The following is a 25,233-nucleotide window of genomic DNA, read 5'->3' as shown; positions in this document are numbered from 1 at the left end:
TGGGACAGATCCTGCAGTTTCAGCAATATCAATGAGTAGAAAAAGGTGCATTGAACCCAACCACTTCTCCTGAGCATCCCCTAGATTATAGTCTTCCCCTTCACTGTTGTATTCCCCTCTCGCCTTACCTCTGTCCTGCATTCTCTGCAGACAAAACCCAAGGCTCTTCCTCCAGCCCGGCATCCCAGACCTAGAGACAAAGACATACAAGTCTGTAGTGTCTTGAAGGAGCTTGCAGATGTGCAGCTGGAATATAAAACCCAGCTTCTTTATAGGGCTACATCTTGTCGGAGAGGCAAGCCCATCTGTGATTGCAAAGACAGGAAAACTCTGCTTCATGCAAAAGCCTGATTGTGAACCATCCAGGCTGCATTTTGCTGCAGGGATGGAGCAACTTCACATGTCCACAGCAAAAGAAACAGATGGTGAGAGAAGGCTGGACAGATGAACGGGTAAATCTCAAGGAGTTGAGCAATTTCTTAAAGGGCATGTTTGTCTTATGCCAGCTGCACAGAAACCACAGACAACAATAAATTCACAACACAATGTAGTCCAATAGCTGAGGGTTCCTGTTCAGAGGATGAAAATATCCATAGCTGCCCCCCAGTGTAATTGATAAGCCAGTTTTCTTTGGAACTTGCTTGCTTCTTATGTCTTCAGTTTAGAAAATGTATGTATTTATACCCCTTAACACAGGAAAACTGGTGAGAAACCTATCCATCTTTTGAACTGGTATTCAATTTCTTCTTATGCCTGCCAGACTTAAGAACATGTGCACGTGGTCCTCAAAGGAGGAAGGGTCACTGTGCACATTTTCATCAAGGCTTCCTAAATGCATACTAAAGAAATCATGGCTATCAATAACAGTTTTCTAAGCTAATTCCAGTTGCAATAACTATGTCCCTCCTACAGATTCTGTTGTAAGATGGCATTAAGCCTATTCTGATCTAAGTTGTTGGATGCTCTTAGGGAATCTCTACTTTCTAGCTGTATTGAAGAGGAATTACAATTTCTACACAAGCAGCTCATAACAGCACTCCCTCTCCCATGACACGTGCAAAGAGAGAAGAGAGGACAATATTGTTGACACAAGACATGGTATCAAGTGCATTATAAAACTCTGCATAAAATACAGGTTCACACAGAACAGGACAAGGCTGCTTTAGATCTCATTTCAGTTTAGCATTAAATCACCATCAGATTTGTCTTCTGTGCCCATTTTGTAGCTTGCAAGCAAAAAAAAGCTAGCACAAAAGCAGCCTGGCATGGCAGCTTGTGACCCAAGAGGTAAAAAAAAACCCGAGAGAACCACATGTGTGCCAGGAAGAGGTTACAAACCTCTGTTTGTTTTTGGCTTTCTATCTTTTGACTTAAACTGCTTCTGTTTCTGACCTTCTGTCTAGGATCATGCAAAAAACCTCAAGCATTTATCAAAGAATTACGATTTTTCTCCTAACTTGCACATCTGCTAATTACATACCCAAATGATTTTAACTTTCAGTCTTCCTACAAAAAAATTATCCATAGTGTCCATCTAGACTTTTTACCAAAGGATTTTTGGTTTTTTGTTTTGCTGCAGCAATTCAACACCTCTGTAAATGAAATGCTAAAATATAAAAACCTAGGATATGCTTCAGGTGCCTTTAGGAAAATATACAGAAGTAAGTACAAAAAAAGAGATATGCTGGGACATATAAAAAAAGATATACTGGTCTTCTCAAGAAAGACATGGACCTGCTCAAGCAGGTCCAGAGGAAGGCCATGAAGATGATCAAGGGGCTGGATCACCTCCCCTACCCCTGAGGGTATTTACAAGTCCAGTTCAGAGCAGCAGAACAGCCAGAGACCAGAGGAAGGGGAAGTGGCACAAGGCATTTGTTGTGCTTTTCCAAAGAGCAGGGCAACCTCGGACCACAAGGAACCAGGAAGGCGGATCCCGAGCTGGGTCAAAGGAGACTGAGGCGAGCCAGGCAGCGACCCTCACATGCTGAATGTGTCCCGAGGGAAAGGACCCAACAGTCCCCTGGGCAAGCGCGCATGCTGGTGAGCACGTTACATCCGAGCGCACGAGCTGTCAGAGACCAGCACACTGGGGAGCAGGAGACCTTTGCCGTCGGACGCTCTCCTTTCCACATGCAACGTCCGGAACCAGCGGGGACGTTGCTGCAAGGAGGTTTCTCGGGCGGGATGCTGCAGGAGTGCTCGCTGGCTGGGGACAGAGGTCAGCACAGCCTGGGGGAAGCCTCCTGCGTCCCCGCTGAAGCGAGCGGCTGCAGCAGGGGAGTCTGGCAGCACCGGCAAGGGCATCCGTGCAAGGCCGAGGCCTCCACAGACACAGGGCTGGGAGCTGTCACCAGGCTCTTCAACGACGTTGTTGTGTGGAAACTTGGCACGTTCACGTAACATCCGTAGGAAGGAGCGGTGTGGTCCCCCTGACGGTCTGCCAGAGGAAAACCAAAGTTTGGTTCTTTTGTTTGTTTGTTTTGCTTTTAAAAAGAAAAGCCTGTAAAAAAATATTCTCTGAGATGCAAGGACGCTTGTACTTTGTATTGCCTTGGCCATCCCTGTTCACGTCACCCGCAGGTTCCTTGGAGAGTCTGGTTCCAATGGCAGCAGGGCACCCTGTGTATAGCCAGGACGAGCACTGTCCCTGCTCAGCCAGGGGAGAGCAGTCTGTCTGTGCCTGTCACAAATCTGTGACTTTATTCTCCACGGCTGCTGCAATCTGTTGTAGTCTATATCCGAGCTGCATCTTCTGTGCTGTTGGGTCTTCCTCCAAGGCAGTAATGATCTGCAACGAGACAGAGCTCACTGGCAGCCTCTCTCCAGCACACACCACTGTCACCCAGCTCAACGCCACGCACAGTGGAGAACCCAAGCTGGAATCCAGTGTCCTCGAGACTAGAGTGGCTATGGAGTAATTAATCTCCAATTAACCACAACATAAGTATTCTAGATTTGTCCTAATAACTTATAAACTTCATAGTGCAAAGAGAAGGCTACACTTCTCACCTGACAATGGTATCTTTAGTAAATGAATCTGAACGAGCTGCATTGCCTTTTAAGGTAGAGTATTTGGATACCGGAGTAAAAAAAAACAGAAGTGTACACGAAATCCCAACAGCCTCTAAGTCAGAGATAAGGCCTTTTTTGTGATTTCCTCCCTCCCTCTCGGATAAGAATAAAGCAAACTTATGACACATGCCAATGAAACAGTAATAGTCTGGCTGCTCTTAATTATTAAGTTTTGGGGGGTTTTGTTTGGATAGTAAAAGGAGAAGGCCATATTCATACCTGCTGGAAACACACACACTCACCTGGTCGTAGTACTTATTGATGTATTTGTACAATTCATGCAGAGCCACCAGGGAATTGAGGTCACCTGAGTAATTCTGAATAAAAGAGGAAGTTCGACAAAACTGTGAGACACCCAACGACTGTTCTCCTAAACTCTGTGTCCTCACAACTCATTAGCAAACGTGCCTGTTGCACAAAGCAACAGGAAAGGGAATTCACCAGTAGTTCCTAGAGAAGGAAAAAAGAAAAACACACCCAAAAAGCCCCCCCCACATACTCCTTGCCCTGAATCCTTCACTACACTTCTCTCTCCAGTGCTAGCTGGGCAGACCCTCGCCCGTCTTGTGGTGCCACAAAGCAGAGCAGCCCCTGGGAACGGTCAGTACGTCTGGGCAGAACTGCACACCCAGCTGGAGTACCTCATCCTTGCATCACTAACTTTCTCTTAGCGGCACAAGTGAGGGGCCGGGGTGACTTCTGAAACAATTTTATTTACCCGTGATAGCTCAGCCAGGGCAGAGTTCATCTCCTGGTCACTGGCAGAGATGGTCTGACGAATGTCCGCATAATACCTACACAGTGGTACACAGGCAATTAGCGCTTTGTTCCTCCTCGCCTCCTTCTTACTGCTTAAACTAGGACTCCTCACATTCATTGCTTACCTTTCCACCATCTGCTTGTAGCGAGGAATGTCCCGGGCATAGAGCAGCTTATTGATCGGAGAGTCCTTGAACAGCCAAACCAGAACTGATTACAAAAAGCTCCTTCACCTTGCTGCGGACTAACCTTAGCACGTAACACCATCACCACTATTTTCTGTCACTCATTCAGGATCAGGAATTTTTGTCCTCTGCATGGAGAGGCACTTCAAAGACCAAGCTCCCTTCCAGTAATGCACTCTGAGGAAACATGTTGGTGAAGGGACCTCTGGAATCCCTGTAGGCCAGCATTCCACTTGGAGCTGAGTGATCACCAGTATGAGATCACATAGGCTATGGGATTGCATAGCTGATTCCTGAAATCCTCCAGAGATCTGCTCATCCCATCTCTGGTGACCTGTGCAGGACTGTTCCACCCTCAGCACACGGCGAGTAGCGGTGGTAAAAAGTTTTTCTAATGGCCAACCTGAATCTCCAGGATGTGTCCTGTGACCTCCACTGTCTGCCACAGCCAACTACAGATTAGCTCTGTCTCCCAAGTAGCTGTAAACTGTAAACAGAGAGCACCCCTCACAACTTCTTCTGTATGCTAAAAAAAAATCAGGTCCTCCCCCATCTCTTCCCAGGAGTCCTCATCACTCTCCAGTGGCACAAAGCTTACAAAGAAACCCCAAAAAAAACCCAGCTCATTTTTTTTCCTCATCAGGTGGCACTGAGTCTCCACAAAGGGGCTGTGGCATAGAAAAGGCCATCTCCTGTGCACAAGCACAATATAAGCCTTGCACTTCCAAACTATTTATTCTGGGTGTTTGATCCGAGATATCACAAGGGACCTATGGGGTTCTACGATGGGGTTACAGCCTTGGTGGAGAAGGGAAGGTGCAACTGATGTCATCTACCTGGACTTGTGCAAAGCATTTGACACCATCCTGCACAACAGCTCTGTCTCTACATGGGAGAGACATGGATTTGATGGATGGACCACCTGGTGGATGAGGAATTGGCTGTCACGGTCAATGGCTCAATGTCTGAGTGGAGACCAGTGACGACAAGTGGTGTCCCTCAGGGGTCAGTATGGAGACCGGTGCCGTTTAGCATCTTTGCCAGTGACAAGGACGGTGGCACTGAGTGCACCCTCAGCAAGGTTGCTGACGACACCAAGCTGTGTGGTGCGGTCGTCACACTGAAGGGAAGGGAGGCCATCCAGAGGGACCCTGACAGGCTGGAGAGGTGGGCCCGTGCAAACCTCAGGGAGTTCAACAAGGCCAAGCACAAGGTCCTGCACCTGGGCCGGGGCAATCCCAAGCACAGACACAGGCTGAGCAATGAGGGGATCGAGAGCAGTCCCAAGGAGAAGGACTTGGGGGTGCTGGTGGGTGACAAACTAAATATGAGCCAGCAACGTGCGCTCGCGGCCCAGAAAGCCCATCGCATCCTGGGCTGCATCAAAAGCAGCGTGGCCAGCAGGTCGAGGGAGGGGATTCTGCCTTTCTACTCTGCTCTGGTGAGACCCCACCTGCAGTGCTGTGTCTGACTCTGGGGCCCCTCACAGAAGAAGGACATGGACCTGCTCGAGTGGGTCCCAAGGAGGGCCACGGAGACGATCAGGGGGCTGGAGCGCCTCCCCTGTGAGGACAGGCTGAGAGAGTTGGGGTTGTTCAGCCTGGAGAAGAGAAGGCTCCGGGGAGACCTTACAGCGGCCTGCCAGTGCTTAAAGGGGGCTTGCAGGAAAGGTGGGGAGGGACTCTTCATCAGGGAGGGTAGTGACAGGACCAGGGGTAGCAGTTTCAAACTGAAAGAGGGCTGATTTAGATTAGAGGTAAGGAAGAAATTCTTCACTGTGAGGGTGGAGAGACACTGGCACAGGTTGCCCAGAGAAGCTGTGGCTGCCCCCTCCCCGGCAGTGTTCAAGGCCAGGTTGGATGGGGCTTGGAGCAATCTGGTCTGGTGCAAGGTGTCCCTGCCCATGGAGGGGGCTTGGAAGTAGATGTTCTTTAAGGTCCCTTCCAACCCAAGCCATTCTGTGATTCTATGATTCTGTGACTCTATCTTGGGAAGAGAGGTAATCTTTGCTGTCCTGGTTTGGGGTAAATCAGAACTAATTCTGTTTTAGTGCTTTAACTTTTCGGTTAAGTCTCCTCTAACTAACAGCACTTTCTGAAACAGCAGCATGTTTTTCCAGACAGTGACTGCTTCTAGCAGTGATAAGGCCTGGTCTTTATAATTTGTACCAAGGAATGGCACTCAGAGAGGCCTTTGCTTATACTTGTTCTTATAGTGACCAAGGTCACTGCTAAATCTTTTACTCCATGTTGGGGTGCCAGGAGTGAAAAGGGTCACAAGCACGAAAAAGGTTGCATCTGCAGGGAGGAGCGAACCGGATAGGTGACCCAAAACTGACGAACAGCGTATTCCATCCCATATGCATCATATTCAGTATAAAGCTGAGAGATCACAAGGGTCAATCCCTCTTCTTCGATGGCCGACATCCGAGGAGGACTCTGTCTGTTCTTCTGTTGTTGATCCCAATCCATGCATCCCTGAATCCAGTGCTTGAGTCCAGCTCCTGCATCCCGTCCCTGTCTGCTGCCAAGTCCAGCCTGGGATTGCCCCAGTGCCAGCCCTGCAGTGTCGGTGGTGACGTATCATCATCAGGGTGGAGGGGGTTGGGTTCGGTATTGGTGTTGTATCTATTTGTATATATTTGTAGATATTGTATATATTTCATTATTCCCTTATTCTTATCTTTTCTTTTATTGTTATTGTTCCATTAAAGCTGTTTTCTTTTCCAAACCGTAAGGTCTCTCTCCCTTGTTCTCTCTCTCCTTTTCCCTTTCGGGAGGGGAGAGGGGTTAATAGAGAACATCTATCATTTGTTAGTGGCCGGTCCAGCCTCAACCCGCGACATTTGCTACGAAGGAAAGAAACACTTCTGGATCTCTCATGTTACAAGAATTAGTTTGCAATCAGTTTTGCTTGTGGCCTCATACACACCAAGTCTTTAACAAATTCAACAAACTAATATTCTATGCAACCAAGAATATGTGAATTACAGAAAGCAAATAAATTCTTGCCCTGTTTTAAAAATTTATTTGTTGACGTAGCAGAAATTTCCTCATATGATAACTTCTGAGATTAAGAGCCTGAAAAAAAGGAAAAAAAAGAAAACCAGAAGGAATTTCTCCATCCCTCAGAGAAACATGGATAAGTTGCCTTACGTTAAATGGCTATAAAAGTGTGTGAGGACACAGTGCCCTACCATCAAGGCTTATCTCATAAAATGTCCAGCTGTTATTTGCCCACAGCTTTATTTGATCTTAAAGCCAAGATGTAGAAAGTAAGCTAGAACACCAGATCCTTAGGGTAGGATGAGAACTTAGTGTCTGTGATAAGAGAATCAGTTTCAGAACAGCAAATCCCCCAAACATCAATATAATTTGGTTTTGGGCTCCTGTAAGTCTAGTTTTGGTAGAGGCGGTGTAGGAAAAGTCCACACCGAAGCTTTCAACTGATTAATTTGAGTTTGTGCAGTACCTCTCACAAATCTTAGAAGATGCTGAGATGCCACCATTTCATACAAAATCCCCTTAGAACAATCCACTGCAATCCCCCATCTTTCTCAAAAATAATAAGTTTTTTGTGTTGGTGCAGCTTTGTGGAAGTAAACACAATTAGGCCTCATGCTAAAATGAGCAGCATACTAATGAGAAGTGCTGAATCAATTATTCCCCAGGAATTCAGGGCTATCAGCAGTCTGAGATCAGACATGGTAGTTTATACAGCTTTCACAGATTCCCAACAAGAAATAAGCATAGCACAGCCACACTGAGTCTGTACTATGCACACAAAGATAGATTCCTCCCCTTTCTCACCTCATTTCTTTAAGTTAAGCTGATTTTCCTTCACAACTTGGAAATCTTCTTATTCCAGCTCCCCCCCCCCCCCCCCCCGCATTGGCATTTTATGAATGCCTGTGGGCTGGATTAAAAAAAAAAAAAAAAAAGAAAAGAAAAAAGGCCAGAACAGCCTTCCACAGGTTAGAGTTGACATTGAGCCTTTTTGAGGGAACCATCTATGTGAGAGCTTGTCAGTCTTTAGACTGTAAATACAAGACAGACTACTGAGCTGACGTTTACAAAGTGCTCCGCAAGCCATCTGTCTGGGTGCATGCTCCAGTGCCAAATCCCACACCTAGGGGAGCACGACAGCACACAGAGCAACCCTGCGGCTCCAGCGAGCTGGTGCTCCCCTCTGTCCAGGTCTGCTTTTGTCACTGCCTGCTGGTCCTGCTGATGTTAACTGAGAGAGAACGCAAGCTAAAGGCTATCTTATAGCACAAGTCCGGTTACATACAGCATCAATGACACTGACTGACTCGTTCCCAACTCAGGCTTGTCTAGCCAGACCTTTGCTACCCTGTTTCTTGCAAGCACAGAAGTGCCAGCTCTGCAATCCTTGCTCACAGCAGCAACACGAGCTAGCTTGCAATTTCTAAGATTAATTCCTTTTTCCACATCCTGTCATGTAACCACTCAGTAGCACAGCTTCTCCTTACAGCCCTGGTCATGCATCTCATCCTCAGCCAGAAAGGAACATTTTAAGAGAGCTGCTGACACCTCCAGGGCCTCTTTCTGTCTTCACATAAGCCCTAAGGCTATCCAAGTAACACCTGATACATACAGGGCTGCTGAGATGATATTGAGCTGTTTTATGCAACACCCAAAGCAGAAAGAATACTGCTCCAGCATGGATTGGACAGGTAAACACAAAACCAGAGAATGCTGAAAGGAGAGAGAACAAGAAAAAAAAAACAGGTTTGGAAATGTGGAAAACGAGAACATGCTTCTAACATTACAAGAGAGTGTTGGTTTGCTTGTAAAGAAGAAAAGTGCTACCAGGAATTGAAATCAGGATGGTGTGGCAAACCATTTGCTAAGAGATAAAGGCAGGTCATAGGGGGCAAATGCAGCAAGAACAGAACGCAGTAAGGAGCTGCAAGCAGGGGCTTAGACAGTGCCAAGGGATGAGGAATCCTGCAAGCAAAGGTCTAGTTTCAGGCATCTGAAGGAGAGAGATGACAGACAGGTGAAAATGAGGCTTCCAGAGTAGTAGCCTGAATAGACTCAGCATTTGTAACATTTTACATTTCAGTCAGAAAATATAAAGAAGCACTGAAGTACCTATGGCGCTATTCAGTGTTACTTCCTAAAACCGGTCATGTAGGGTTTCTACCCCAGAGCCTCAGACACTAAGCTTAGCCAGCGGCCACTATATACCAGAGGGCAAGTTTTCAAGAGACCAAGATTTCTTGAAGTGTTTTTGCACCTGCAGTTACAAGGAGGTATCCAGGACCGAATTTGACTATCCGCTCTTCAGGAACACTTCATGTTATGAGAAACTCAAGATAAAAAATACTCCTGAGCTCCTGAAAGTTCTCAGCACCTATAGCACTGGAAACCCTGACAGGTGAGCAAGTGAGTCCTCTCTCTGTCATGTAGAATATGAGCAGTGTAGAGAAGAATTAATGCACTCCAGGGGGAAAACATGCCTTCACACCGACACTGCCTCCCAAAATAAGGTGGGAATTACTAAGTCAGAATCAACCCTAGGCCTGTGTTTGGTCTGGTTTATCAGTGTTATTGCTAGGTGTGTTTTGAATAGGCAACAATGCATGATTTGTTGAAGTGAGATTTAATTAGAACAGCACAGATGTTTTCATTCCTTTGTCCTATTTTTCAGTAATGCTCATTTCTCTTCTTCCACTGCAGATTAAAATAGTAAACCTTATGGCTCTAATATGACCTGTACTTTTCTGTATCTGTTGTCTGCCACCATTTTCATTTCTCCTTTTAAAAAGCCAAAAGCAAGACAGCTTTACTAGGACACAAATTGCTCTTTCTGAATTGCACACTTCACACTCCCTGGAATACCGGTGTAGCTAACAAGTAACCGAGTTCCTCTGCCAGGTTTGCAATTCCGTGTCCATAAACAATTTAAATATGGGCCCGACCCAGCTTCCCAAACACAAAAGCTGTACATTTCATAAATCAAAAGAACTGTATCTGATGCTTCTATCAGCTGTCACATTGCCAAGCAACAAGACCAGAACACCTTATGGTTTTCCACTTTAATAAATACAGGTCAAAGTCAGCTTCCTCTTGCAACTCCAGATAATTATGATCTTCAGAATCACTTTGATTTAAAACCTATCTGACAGTCCTTTTTCTTCATGGGGATGATAAAGGATGCAGTGAGCTACCCTGTATAACACTGAACCGTGCTCCCCAAGGGCCACCTGTGCTCATCTCTGGCATTACAGAGCTGGCTCCAGTGCATATAGGTGGGTTTGTATTTGCGTATTATGGACCACACTCGTCAGTCCTGCAAAGCCATGGCTCATCAACTCCCACCTCCCTCAGCACAGGCAGAGGACCAAGGACAGGGCAGCCACAGCACTTCATCCCAAACACACACCTTAAACAAAGCAGCCCAGAGGGCAATGGTCACAGGGCTAAACCCAGACTAGTGTTGAAGGATATGGCTGTCTCCTGCTCCAGGCAGCATTTCAGGACTCCTCTCCCTAGCACTCATCTATCCACAAAGCCAGGACAGAGATTTTTTTCTTCTGTTGATACCAAATTTCAGCCCCATACTTCATTTCTCTCCAAACCTAGCTCTGGGCTGGCCTGCATGCCTGCCAAGCCCCATTTCATTTCTGGCCACAGCAGCCGTCTCCAGCCCAGCAGCCCCAGAGCACCCCACCCTCGCTGGCAGCAGCAGCTCCAGTCCCCAGGCCACGCACGGCCATTTCCAAGGGGGGATCTGAAGAACCTGGCCAGGAACCCTCCTTTTCACACGCAGCTGGGGCACAGCCGGGGCAGCCACAGCCTGGCAGAGCTTCAGCCACCACCGAGCCACATGGGGCTGAGCAAGGCCTGCTCGCAGGCTGCCCTGCGCCCACAGCCAGAGGCGGGGAGGCAGGCAGGGGCTGCCACCGCAGCCGGCCCCAGGCCAACCGAGGCCGCGACACGGAGCCAACGGCACCGCCGCGCCCCGCCCTTCCCCGCCTGCCCTCCCCAACATGGCGGCGGGGAAGGGCCCGCCTGCCCTCACCCGCGCTGTCGCAATAGCGCCTCGCTGTCGCTGCGCTTTACGGTAAGGCCGCAAAGCGGGGAAGGAGGCGGCCGGCTGAGGGGGTTGCCGGAGGAGCGGAGGCCGCCATGGACCGGAGGAAGAAGCCGCTGGACGTGGCGGCCTCCTCGGTGAGTGGGGGAACCTGGCCGCGGCCGGGAGGAAGTAGAAGAACCCCCCTCCGCCTCCCCGGGAGGGCCTGTCTGCGGTTATAGGGGTGTGAGGGGGCTAGGCCTGCCCCGTTGCCGCAGCCGCGGGGCTCCCGCAGGCGGGCCCGGCCGGCGCAGGCCGCGGGGCTCGGGCCCGGGGCCGCGGCAGTGCGAGCCGTTTCCATGGCAAACGCTACACCGGGGTGGTGTCTGCCGTCCCCTCGCCGTAACCCCGGCCGCCCGAGCGGATGCTGATGCGAAGGGGCGCGTTGTGACGCCGTGCGACCCACGTTCGGAGGTCGCCTCTGGGGTTTGGGGGGTCGGGGGGGGTTCAGCTCCTTCGCCTTCCGGGCCAAGCGCATGTACCGCGTTCTCGGTCCGAGTGTCGGGGCTGCATTTGCCCCCAGGCATGATGCGGTGGTAACGCGGGGCATGAGAGGGAAACGCGAGGGTGTTACCCCGTTTTTCGAAGCGGGTGGAGGGCCGTGGCTCGGCAAATTTACCTCCGGCCCGTAGGGGTGGCGGGGAGCTGTTCCTCCGTGCTCCTCCCTGCTCTCTGGCAGTCTGAGAACAAGAGACTGCTGCCCAACGCTTCGTTTTTGCAGACAGTTAATATAAACTGGGGGTTATTGCATAGGAAATGTTTGATATTGAATTTTTGGATGACCACTTCTAAGCACTGGGGGGAAAGGGTTAATTTACAACACTCTGTCCTTGTTACAGGGGTTCAGAAAAGCAAATGCTTCAGTGTTTGGGACAAAAATTAATAACAAAGGCTTCTGCTTTCCTCTGTAGGACTGGCAGGGAAAGTGGCATAATAGCCTCTTTTTTTTTTTTTTTTCCCCACTACCGTACCGCATTTTTTGTCTCTGAAGCAGCCTTCAGGGTTGAGTACATCTTTAATGTAGCCTTTAGGGTGGAGTACCCAGACTAGTTTTTTTAATGTAATTTCAAGATAATAGCTTGCTGGTGCTCTTTCCCAAGAAAAGATGAGGTGAGCGTTGGTCATAGATGGCAAGGCTATTTAAATAATAATTTAAAAAAAAAATCAAGCAAGAAAATCTAAAACTATATAAACAGTATATATAAAACAGTGGGAAAGTGTATCTATTTTATGAAAGCAAACATCAATTACTTTCTGAGACAGGATTTTATTCATTATCTGATGGTTAGAAGTTTCTTTTTCAAATTCAAGCATGTTATTTCATTAGTCCTTCTCTGTCTGTTTGTCGTCACAAGGCTGGTGAAATCTGTATGGAGTTGTCTCTGTTATCCCCATTATGTATCAAAGGATCAAGGATATTTTGGAGGTCTTTTTAAATCCCAAATCGTAGTTTGCATTCTGTGGATTTTGTATATTGTTTGCTGTAAACTTAAGAGTGATATTTGTGATTGGATCAGTGCTTCAAAGTTCCACATAAAAATGCAATCAAGTGCTCTAATAACTGTAAATGCCAGATTCTTTTAACAGAAATACAGTTATTACTTTATCACAGTAACTGACCTATGTGCATGTGATATGTCTTGGTTATTTATTTGGTTATTTTCTGTCAATGTAGCTGGTAGATCTCAAAGCAGAACTCTTCCGAAAGCAAGAACAATTCAAGAAAGAAAAGCTGTTGAAAGATGCTGGCATCTTTGCAAAGCCCAAAACTTCTAATAAGGTAGAAATATTTTTCGATTGTCATTTTTGTCATTCTTTCTCAAAGTAAGGAAGTTCATATTCAAATCTAAATAAATAAATACTCAGAGCTGTGTTACTATTCAAATGTGAAATCTACATGATGAGGATGTTCTTTAAATTTAATTTCCTGGTGAGATTCTTGTGCACAGCAGAAAACTTATCTCATGCTTATGCCCATCTAAATCACCACTTAATCTTCATTCCCCAGGGAGCTGCAGCTTTTGTAACTATAGGAGAAGGTGTTTCTTTTTTTCCTCCAGGATTCTGTATGCTTCTCTGAAGGATGGAGGATGAGACGCTGCTCTTGATAAATGCTCTGCTATCCATTCCTCAGTGTGTAACAGGGAATACACCATTATCTCTCGTGTTTTACTCCTTCTCTTCATTCTGTACCTTTCCAGTAGTAGAAGACAGTATTGCTGCCATGTACGAAGCATTTACAGTCTTATGCTGTAAACGGGCAAACTGATTGTGTTTTGTACCTAAAATTAAGGTAACAGAAACAACTCATGGTTTTGTTATTACTGTAGTAATCAGCAAGATTGTTCTTATTAATTTTTTTCACCTTAACATCTGTGCCAAATAGGTTTTGTCTGATTTCTGAGTGCCTTTGCCTTTTTTTTTAATTGGCTTCTCAGCCTGTCCCTAACTATTATATCATACTGCATCTGTGTAATTTTAGGACATAACCTGCTGCATCCTACAGCACAGCAGGTACAGTCTTAAGTCAAACATGTTTAGGGTATTATTTACAAAGTCTTTCATGACTGATTTGCGAAGTTTGCATTATGGAGTTGAAATATTTTTTAATCATTACCGCTCCAGTATTTTTCTTTCTTTCTTTCTTTGTTGTTACAAAATTGTACCCCCCAGAAACCAAGCATCTGGAGCAAGCAAAACACAGGAGTTGCAAATCGAGCAGAGAAAGATGTTGAGCAGAAGACAGAAGAGGAGCATATATTAGATAAATCAAGGTAACTCTCAGGCTCTGGGAGAAAGGAATGCTTTGGAGAACTTGTTTTTCAGTGGAAAGCACATAAAGCAAGTTATGCACGTTTTGGACCAGCAGTTTGCCTTAGACCAACCAGTAAGACCAGCATCAATGCCATGCTCTTTACCAGTAATGTTCAAACTGCATCCCAGCTATCTCTTGCTCTGGGACACCTGCCCTGACCTTACCATAGTTGTCTGATTATGTCAGGTTACGGGTTTTTGAAAGGTGCCTTTAGAATGAAAAGCCAGGGCAGCGATACATCAGAATTCTACAGCAGAGTAGAAAGTTTCTTTGACTTGACAGGAAATGGCTTACTTTTTGCAAGATTTATCTCATCTTCTAGCCAGGTTAATTGTACAATAAGGTATACGTTGAAAATGCAATTTATAAGCCATTTGCTGTTTTTCTGTAAGTAGTTCCTTGCTCTTCAGAATTGTCTTCTGCCATTCCAGAAAGGTTTTATCTTCAGTTTCTAAGATTAAGTGTAACTCCGTGTTATCTTTCTTTTTTTCTTTTTCTCCTGTAAAACAGTATTTCAGTATCTCATACCTGCAAATAGTGCTCTAGCTTCCCGTGTTTATCTGACAGACCGTAGTAGTTAGATAGAGGTGGAATACTTGTTATGTCATGTTCCTGCCTACTTGACAAATTACACTTAAGATTAATTCTGAAACTTCACTAAAATTATTTTCAGTATAAATTCTGGGACTGGATATCTGTATATCTCCAGAAACGTCAGTTAAGGTTCAGAACCAAAATCAGGCATAAGTTAGCTTCTAGTAAGCATGGCAGGCACTCCTGGTACTTTCCTGTTCCATTTATCTAAGGCTAAATTGGTCATTTTGAACAGTGTTTGGAATTGGTGGGATTGCAATGTTGTGGTTTTTTTTTTTTCTTTTTCAGGAAGAAACTAGAAGAGAAAGCAAAGCTGTATGAGAAAATGACAAAGGGCGACTTCCCAGGTGAACAAAACTAGTCTAAATTAGTATTTATTTTATGTATATATAGTATGTATATATGTGTGTGTATGATACATTTGTTTGTAAAGTTCACCCTAAAACTAAAGTTTACCCTTATTTCTGACTGTCTGTCTGGTGATTTACAGCAGCTACACTACGAATTCACTGCTTATCTTCTTACATGGGAAATATCATTTGGAGTTATTATACAAAGTGATTGACGTGAGTTATTCTGCTTTGAAAGAGAGAAAAATGTAGATACTAGAGAAAATAAAATTACTTTTTGAAGGACAGTCCTAGTAAAGCACTGTTGGCTTGTTTCACTCACTCATTCATTAAGTGGGTGGAATATATTCTGGTTTTTCAGTACAGAATCTTAGAATAAGAAAATTATTTTATTCTCCATTATGCAGTCTTTTGATTGCATGGCTGATGTTCTGTCCTGCATTCTGATTCTTTGAGCTTTATGAAGATAAGTGGAGCAGGAAGGGGTCTGGCTGGTCCATATGTGAGTGCCAGTCATGCAGCTAATAGGGTTCAAGAATTCTAATCTGTCTCTTTCTTCTCTCACTCATTCAGTCCCTTGCAAGAAGTAATTATTAAAATAGAATCCAAATCTCCTTGCGATTAATCTCTAATGTTTTCTTTACATCTTTGCCCCCATGACCCCACCACTTTTCTCAAGAGTACTCTAGTGACTGCTTAACTGCTGCCAACACAGCAAATGTTAAGCATCAAAAAAGTATTTGAGCTGTTACATAACAAACCGTACACTGCTGAAATATTACTGAGCAGAGAATATTTTAGTGCAAAGACTGCAACCTTTTCTGTATTGTACACAGACAATTAATTGCTCTAAAATACCCTAAAGCTTCTGTTCAGAAATAGACGTTGTCACTGTGGAGCCAAATTATAGCTCCAAGTTTGTTTGGCACTGAATGAGATTTAAGTATTCCCCCATAGCGTGGTCAGGGGTGTTGCTGGCAGCTGAAAAGCTGATTGTGGCTATTTTGTATTGATTTTGTGCTCACTTGTGTTCTTTTCATGGCTGTTCTCTAAGAATCGATTTTCTGCCTTAGATGAAGAAACTGAGGATTTGTACCTAGTGGATTTCACTCAGAAGATCATAGACAAACAGCACGAAGTACAGGAACTGTACCAGAGCGAAGCTGCTAGAAAGACTTCAGAAAAAGAGACAGATGATGAGGAAACCGAACCTGAAATGGAAGTACCACCGCCTGAGGACCCAGATGAAGAATGGTTGGTACTACTGATCGGGCTAAGCTGTCCTGACCGATCTGTTTCTTCACAATTGCATGAGAAAATAATTTTACTCTCCAAAGTATATGGAGTGGCATCTTTTTTATTTTTTTTGTTAGTACTGCACATTGAGAAGAGGTGGTAACATTCCTTCATTTCATGTCTCAGAAGACAGTCCTTCATGTTCCTTTCCATGTAGGTAACACTGCAATAGAACCTACACCCAGGATTTTGAGAAATATCAGGGAAATGTACTATAAGTGAGCCATTGTAATACCCTCTCTTATTTTCTTGCTTGCTTTATGGGAGTTCTGATCGCAGTGTTGATACAATTTTATGCCATGATGTTTTGAATTGAAATGTAATTTAGCAAAACTTGGGGGTTTTAGTGTGTCCACCTTCCCTTCTCTAATTGCATGTGACTTAGAAAATGAGCAGTTGCGTTTCATTGTGTGACCTCCTCTTAAAGGAGAGAAACTTTGCTTGGAAAAAGAGCACCATTTTCCAGCATTTCTTTCCCTAGTGGACTGTGGCATGGCAAATAGTCTGTGATGATTTTCTGCGACATTCCGAGTAACTACTAGTTTTTCATTTAAAACATTAGGAATAATTATGAAACCAGTCTGACTAAACATTTTCCTTGCTCATTTGTTTGAAATGCTTACAGAACAGAGATTTTACGTCTGGTAATCAGTTTAAAACACTGGTAACTGATATGAAAAAGCGCACCCTTATTCTCTGGTTTATTAGGTGAAGATAAGGTTTGCAATGTAATGTTTCAGAATGAATCCAGCAGAGCACCGGAAGACTGCTAGGTTGGAAAGGCAGATGTACCCATTACTACTGAAATTCAAGATGAAACTGTCAGTGATGGAGCAATGGGCTCAGACTACCTTGTGCTCTCATCACCATAAAGTATCAGAAATTTAAACTGATACATTTTACCATTCACATGGTGCTTTTCTGTCATTGCCTACCTCTCTCTTCAGTCACATGTATTGTTATTAATATATTGTCCGTCTCAGTGAGGCCATATCCTAATGAGGATATTTGGGTGCTCGCTCGCTTAATGCTATTTATTCTGCAGCTGTAGTTACATCTCTGCTATAGAGAATGCAGGCTTTTTTTTCCCACTGATGTTACGTTACAATAAAAACCTAAGAGCTCTGAGTATATACTAAGCTGTGGATATCCTTAGAAATTATGTAAAAGACTTAACTTAGTAAAAGTACAGATCTTTAAAAGTTTGGGGGTTGGGAACTAAATTGACAGTCATACTTTTCCAGATGTAATATTAATTCTTATGAATGGAATAATTGAGGCAGCTTGATGCTAAAGAACTTTCTAGCATTACAGGACAATAAGTATAGCTCTTAACAGCTTTTTCAAAAATGGTAAATTAAGTGTACGGTACTAAAAAGAATTGAATAAGAAGCACAATATGTGCTTCAAAGGAGCATTTTGCTGGCATTTTAGTCAGCCTTTGTTGTGCGAGTTGAATGCATGCTATCAGCCTATTCTAAATGAGCTTTAGACTGATAATTGAAATATATTGTAGCAATTTCATATCTGCAAGAAGTCAATGCCGCTTCATTATTTTCACTGTGGGAAGCAAGTAGTAGGCTCAGTTTTATTTTGGTGTGAAAACAACATGGCATTGTAAATTTTGAACATTTTTTTACACCATCTTGTTGACAAGGCAAACAGCCGGCTCAAAGGGAGGCTGAGTAAATGCCTGGGGTAAAACTGTCCTGTGCCCTGTTCGGAATGTGTCCTCTTAACCTGCGAGTCTGTTAATTGAAAGGTAGAAGCAACTGCCACACGTGGAGACCGAGAGGTGATGAACCCTCTTTGGAAAGTGTCACTGCTGCTGTCTTCTGGTGAAGTGCTCTGTAAATCTGCAAGTAGAAGTTCTGCATCAAATTTCCTTTGTTTTCATTACAGGGTTGATTATGTTGATTTCTTGGGCCGATCTAGACGCTGTATGAAGAAGGATTTGCCAAGTCTACTTAAAATGGATCAGGAACTTCAGGGGAAAAGGTGTGGTTTCTCTAATCAAAGTGCATGTTCGTTGCAGTTTTTAACATATATACTTTTAATGTGAAGGAAGAGAGGCTGTGCTTTATTACCCCATTCTCAATCCAGAATTGATGCCTCTGCTTTCTCTAGATTTACTTTAGCAAACTTCTGCCGGTTGCAACATTGTGCATTAAAAAATAGGCAGAGCAGCAGCAGAGCAATTGTGCATGACTGTGATTTTATCAAAACTTTCTGTTATAACTTCAGATAGTATTCCAAGGCTTCTATTTTATTTCACCTTGGCAGCTGACCATTTGAAATACATGGCTGGTGTATTGGTTTTAAATTGCAACAGAATGGCGACCATGGATATCAAATAAAAGCCCAAATGAATTTTTTTATAAACTACTAAGGGACACTGTTTGATGTAAACACTGACTAAATCTAAAACATCACTTACAGAGCATCATTTGCAGAGAAAAGTTCTAATAAATTTGCTTAGCAATATCTCAGGTATTTGATGCATCTTTTAAAATTGTGGTCCTTGTATGGAAATTGTATTTTATTATACCTTCCAGAAAATGCTGGAGAAGCGATTCCTGATTCTGTTTAACCTGAAACTGATTATAGTCTTTTAGTCATCCCAAATTCATCATGACATTCAAAGTAAATTTGTTAGATCTCCATTTGGCTTTGCTCTTCTGTAAAAACAGCTGTTTAACAGTTCTTCTGTTAAAATTATTATGGCAGCACTGAGAATTGTTTTCAGAAAGTAATCTAAAGGCACCTCAGCTGAGCCCTTACTGTTGCTGAAGTGAAAATTCTTTCACGCTAACAACTCAGGAGTGTGTTCTCTGTGTTTTAAACGTAAGATGGAGAACATGAGTGCTTTGAAATTGCAGTCTGCATTGATATGGGTGACAGTGGCTCAGCAAAAACAGCTTTAACTAGACAATGAAAGAAAAAGGTCCTTCTGCTTCTCTTGGGAAAATAAAAATATTTCCCATATTGGGTACTAATATTTAGCATGGACTTCTAGGGTAAAGTAATGGCTAGCTTTTTGTTATTTCAAATACCTCTCATTTTCTTGTGTTAAATCTGAAATGTTTCTGTATGTGATTGCAAGAATCCCAACAGATGTAAAAAAAAAAAAGTGATTGTTTCATCTTCCATTCTGTGATTTGATGATGATTTCATAAAGCTTCTGAGAAAGGATATGATTTTGTTTGAGTCTTTTAATAACGTGTTCTACTAGTACCCTGTTTCAGAGCTGGTTTTGTATTTCTGTCTTCGTGTACCGTAGTCATCAGTGTTGCATCACTGCATGGTGCTTACAATGATCTGTGTTTTGTAAAAACTGCAGTAGGGGATCAGACCGAGTCATACTTTCACTATTTGATACCATAAAACTGCTAAGTTCTGCTCTGTAATCCCTAACTGTTTTGTTTGGGTTTTTTTTAATTAGACAAGGTCCTGATGGGAATACTCTGTTATCTGAAGACATGAGAAGAGAACTTCAGAGGCAGCAGTGGGAAAAAGAAGAAGAAGAAGCCCTCAGAAAACCCATGGGACCCATACATTATGAGGACATTCGAGAAAATGGTACACTTCCATACTTCATATCACTTATCTTTGTATCACCAAAGAGATTAGTGAGTGTAACTTAAATTTATTTATTTTCTTCATCTTTTCAGAGGCCAGACAGCTTGGTGTTGGTTACTTTGCCTTTTCTCGTGACAAAGAACTTAGGAATAAACAACGGGCAACACTGGATATGCTAAGAGAGCAGGTATGAGTTTAAAGAGCAAGTTAGGGAATGAAGGGCATCCTAGTGCCAGTGGTCACTGTTTTGTTGTGTAAGTTTTACACTAGGTGATGCCTGCAGCAGACTCCACAAAAATTTGGCCTCTTTTTCCCTGCTGAAACATGGTACTTGATAAGGATTGCTTTTAGTTGCTTAGTGAAGGAAGATGCATAGTTGATTATAATAACAAAGCAAGATTAATTGATGTTTTTCTTTGTTGTTAAGACGCTTGATCAGAGAACTAAACGTGAACAGTTAAAAGAAAAAAGGAAGGCAGCTCTGGATGCAAGGCTGTCTAAACTTCGAGCACGGAAGGTTAAGAAATTAAGGGAAGCTGGATTAGAAGAAGAGGCAGAAAAATTGGAGAAAGGAGGTATGATCTGCCTTTTAAGTTAAATGCTTGCTATTTTATCTTGTACTTGATTGATGGACAGGCATACTCTGATTTAGGTTTGGACGTTCAGTATATTGGTATTATGTATTCTGTATATACAATTAGTATAGCTGCTAGGATAGTGAGAGTTCATATAACTGTGTGTAGATATAAAATCGTGCTAGAAATAGCTTAATAATGCAGGTAGAAATGTGATACGTTGATTTTAGCCTTTTTTTGATTCACACCTGACAGCAGGAATTATGTGGGTTAATTATGCAGGTCGAGGTTAGAGCTGCTGAAATTTTACTGGCTTTTTTCTATTTTTAAGATGAGGTAGAATAAAAAGTAGTAACAAGTTAATTTTGATATCATAGAATAGACACTCCTACAGTTTCAGTGCAGTCTGTACATTTGGCGTACAGCTGACTTCAGGATTTAGGATGTTGAATTTGTGTTTCAGTCCCATCTCTGTGCTGTCTGCCTTACGACACTACTAGGCACTTGTACTGTCTGTCTCCTGCTGTGAAAGGTAGCCAATATTTCACTGTGTCAGAATTCTATGCAAGTGATTAACTGTGAAGTGTTCTGGAAATGAAGAACATTAATGTGCCACTGCTATTCCTGTTGTTCAGAGGAATAAGAATGCAAATTGTTTTCTCCAGTAAATGAAATGGAGATAACATCTAACACTCTCATTTTTACCTGTTTTTGTAACTTCAGTATAACACTCGGCACATTCCTTTTTGGGTTATTAGGCAATAAATTTTCAGCAGTCTTTTTGATACAACGAGAAAGCTAATGAAGTGTCTCTTGGCAGATATGCTTCCTGATTATCTGGCTTACCCATTATCTTTTCTCAACTAATACGCAGTAATTAAAAAAAAAAAAATCACCTCCCCACTTAGATGCATTTCATTATTAGAATGAAATTAGATAACTAGTATGAGCTCTTTAAATGCAGATAGTTCTGGCTTTCTATTCCTCCTATGAAGTTCATATAGATTTTTATCCTGTTACTAACAAAAACTACTCTCTCTTTCTGTAACATAGAGTTGAAAGGTGTTACTGACGAACCGGAAGCTCCGAGAGTTACTGCAGCAAGTAGGAAGGTAGAGGTGGTCATCCAGGAGAGAAGAGATACAAAGCCTGGCGTGCCTTATGTCCGAGAGTGGGATAAAGGCAAAGGTAAGGAAATAGATTCAGAAACGTTGTTGGGAATCAGTGTGCACGCTGCTATTTTCATGTCTGTTTTGTGACAAAGTATGGTAAGACAGAAGCAATGAAATACTTTCTCCCTTTGTATTGATGACTCTCTAGTGTCCAGTGCAGCTGGATTGACAAGGCGTGCCTTAGTGCCACTAGCTGCTCTAACGTCCCCTTCTGTATCAAAATTTTCTACTTCATTTCTTACAGAAGTCTGTGTAGAAATGAATACTGAAAAGAAATTTACTGGTTTTAGAGAGTAGGTTTGGGGAACGTCTTTGGAGTTGGTTTTGGGGATGTCTTTTTAAGTGTGGTGATCTTGAGCTGTCATTCCACTGCAGTACTTCAGAACTATTTTTAGTCAGAAATCAGCAGCTGTCATAGTAACTAGAGTATCTACCACTTCTGTTGAAATAAGTTCCTGGTTTTCTCCTGTGCCCACTACAGATAATCTCATCATCTTCGTCTGCTAATAACGAAGCTCTTAATGCTTTGATGGGTTTGGATTTTGATTCACCCCTAACTAGTTGTTTTTCATAACCAATGACCACATTGTTAAAGGATCTTAAAGTGATTAGGATGTTATGCAGAGGATGGTCATTATCTTTAATGCTCAATGCTTTCCTTCCTGCTCTGTAAAGAAAGTGGACTGTCAGCTTAGCCAGCCTTCTAGTACTAGGTGGAAAAGTAACTTCAAACGGCTTTACACAGCTGCATCTCTGTTTGCCAATTTGTTTTCCCTCCTTTCTGACTGATCTTCAGACCCTGAAATCTAAATTCAATCTACCATTTTTCCTGTTTCTGACAGAACTGATGTTTGGACAATGGTCAAAGAAACAGGAAGAACTCAGAGATGAGCGAGATCCAGAATTTGCACCACCTTCTGATTACTTTGTGGGACAGAAGAAAGATGATAATTACAGAAGTCAGAATTTGAACAGTCCTGAAACCTCCTCTGAAAAACTGGAAACGGAGACGGCACAAAACCAACAGATGCCATCAATGCAGGCCAACGGCAGCAGCACTGGAGATGTGCCACCATCAGTGCAGGCTTACAACAGCAATGTTCAGAATGAGTCAGCATCAACAGAGGCCTGCGGCCGTGACAATCAAGATGTGGCATCATCATCGGAGGATGACAGCAGCGATGATGAGGATATGCTGCCATCAGCACAGGCGTACGGCTATGGTGCTCGAGGTGTGCCGCCGTCGGTGCAGGCGTACGGCTATGGCTCTCCAGACGTGCTGTCATCGATGCAGGCTTATGGCTACAGCACTCATGATGTGCCGTTTCCCATGCAGGCTTACGGCTACGGCGCTCAGGGCATGCTGCCACCAATGCAGGCTTACGGCTACAGCCCTCACGATGTGCCGTTTCCAATGCAGGCTTACGGCTGCGGCGCCCAAGGTGTGCCACCGGGCATGCAGGCCTGTGGCTGCGGCGCCCAAGATGTGCCACCGGGCACGGAGGCCTGTGGCTGCGGCACCCAAGATGTGCCACCACCAAGCATGCAGGCCTGTGGCTGCAGCGCCCAGGATGTGCCGCCGGGCACAGAGGCCTGTGGCTGTGGTGCCCAAGATGTGCCACCACCAGGCATGCAGGCCTGTGGTTGCAGCACCCGAGGTGTGCCGCCGGCGGCGCAGAGCGACAGCAGTGACACTCAAAGTCAGGAACCACTTTACCAAAGTTTAGATGATATGCTGTCTTATTACAGACAAGTGACTTGAACTGAGTGAAAAGATAAGCAAGAATTGTGATTTAAAGAACTGAAATAGAATTATCTTCTCGGCAAGAATATTATTCTCCCACATCTGGGAAAAATAAGTTTCTGTAAGTAGATCAAAATAAATCTCCTGGGGACCTAAGATTTTACATCATGGCTGTACTTTTGCCCTGTTGGTTCCTTACCCCCCCCCCCCCCCCCCCCGCTTTATTAAAATTATGTGGGTTTTTTTCCTTGGCAGTACTTATTTAGTTTAGTACATTTTTCATTGTAACTCTTTGCCACTTACACCTGAACTAATGGCTTTCTTTCAAAAGATGAACTCTACTGTGTCACTCCCCAGTTAGCTTCTGTTTTGGAGGTACTACAGGTTCAGTGATACCTGTAGAAACAGTACTGAAACGGCAGGCCGTCTGCTACATACAGAATGGTTTTAGGAAATTTGTTACCTACTTAATCTCCTGCCTTTCAGAAGTGCAGAATATTATCTAGGGAACAGTGCTTGACAGCAGATCACATGGTTGTAATGGCTTCTGCATTCCTGAGGTCCGTATCTAACCCATAATTCTGTGAAGGAAATCAGAGAGAGGCATTGCAGAAATCAATAAATAACGATGGTTAGACTAAGAATAAACGCTTCACTAAAGTAGAATTCTTGACACCTGAAATTACTGTCTTACTCGTTTAGAAAATGCTCTCATAATTCTGCAAGTGGCATTTTTCTTGCATCATGTTATATTTACAGCTTTATTTAAAACTTTTTTTCCAAAAGCTGTGATATAGCAGTCATTATATAAAAGCAGACCAACCTCTACCAAACAAGCTCGTATTTCAGAATCTTACTAAACGAGAATAATACTTACTTACCATGTAGAACATCTTTATTTCTGAAGGTAACTTAGATACCTCCATTTGTACTGAAGACCTAGAAAAGCAGGTTAGAATGGACAATTTCATAGATTGTCTGAAGTTCCATAACAGTGACACTGTCAAAATAGTGAACGTTTGAACCAAATAGTGAACTGGCCAAAGAGACAGAGATAATGTGCTAGTCTCGTGTGCTTCAGTCAGATTTCAGGCAGCTTTCAAAGCCTGGTGAACAGCAATGTGTTCAAGGTCACTGAGCAAACTTATCAGCATGCAGAACACGTTCACTGTCCCCAGACTCTGTTTTAACCTCAGCTAATAAGCACATTTCCACCTCTCCTCTTTCCTATATCACTGGCTTTTGCGGAGCAGGAATAACCCCTCACAGGAGGAACAACCCCCAAGAGCACCAGTGGTGCCATTTTGAAGGCAGAAAATACTCCAGTCTTTTATCCTTCCCAAAGGGTTAAGAGACTGGAGCTTTATGGTAACTTTGAGTTTCTGTTTCTCTCAACAGACCTAGAACTTGAGGACAGTATGGCTCTATGAATGGCCACGTCCACCTGAAATGCACAGAAAGCTTAGCAGTAGCTCGTTTGTTTTTACTGCTGCTGACACTGACCTGAACTCAGCTGCTGCACGTGGCATTAGGGCATATATTTCTTCCTTTCCTTGAATCTCTTCAGTGTGACTAAAGAACCCGAAAATAAATAATGGTCATATACTAATGACTAAAAGGAAGAGGAAGATGTTACCTACTCATCTGGTTTTACCAAATGTGACAGCATCAACACAGGTTTTTTTCCCTCATAGATGTGGTACAATCTCAGGTTAGTCGATATCCATGAGATGGCAGTCTAAGCTTACTGATTTTCTGTAAGAAATTCTGCCAGTATACACCTATTTTCTGCTGTTTATTTCATAGTAATGTTGAAATAGCCTCTGATGACCCTGATCTGAGTAGAGTTTTTTCAAATGCTGTGTCATGTCACATGTAACTTTGAGTTTAAAACAGTTGCATAGCAGCTTTCTTCCACAAAAATGGTAAGTGGTTGAAACATAAATTTCAAATTTGACTAGTTAAGGGAACAGTTCTTTTGCAGTGCC

At 43.5% G+C, this 25,233-nt stretch overlaps 1 protein-coding gene across 2 annotated transcripts; it reads left to right on the top strand.

The window, feature by feature from the left end:
- The first annotated feature begins 11,148 nt into the window (after window positions 1–11,148).
- On the top strand, window positions 11,149–23,408 carry CCDC174 (coiled-coil domain containing 174). Of its 2 annotated transcripts, XM_086470164.1 has the most exons (13): window positions 11,149–11,218; window positions 12,796–12,900; window positions 13,794–13,894; window positions 14,818–14,876; window positions 15,953–16,133; window positions 18,078–18,175; window positions 19,456–19,461; window positions 19,623–19,754; window positions 19,847–19,941; window positions 20,182–20,329; window positions 21,392–21,517; window positions 22,344–22,567; window positions 23,180–23,408. In XM_086470164.1, exons 1-13 carry the CDS (start codon window positions 11,177–11,179, stop codon window positions 23,261–23,263), a joined length of 1,401 nt encoding a protein of 466 aa, XP_086326290.1. In that variant the 5' UTR covers window positions 11,149–11,176; the 3' UTR covers window positions 23,264–23,408. The 2 variants fall into 2 exon arrangements, with proteins under 2 accessions (XP_086326290.1, XP_086326289.1); XM_086470163.1 differs by lacking the exon at window positions 19,456–19,461 and having other exon boundaries at window positions 18,078–18,173; window positions 19,618–19,754; window positions 21,383–21,517; window positions 22,344–23,408.
- Window positions 23,409–25,233: the final 1,825 nt, after the last annotated feature.

The sequence above is a fragment of the Leptosomus discolor genome, chromosome 9, assembly GCF_034619465.1.
Source record: "Leptosomus discolor isolate bLepDis1 chromosome 9, bLepDis1.hap2, whole genome shotgun sequence".
NCBI lineage: Eukaryota > Metazoa > Chordata > Aves > Leptosomiformes > Leptosomidae > Leptosomus > Leptosomus discolor.
The sequence above is the reverse complement of the archived record's forward strand: the minus strand, read 5'-3'. Positions and strand labels throughout refer to the sequence as shown.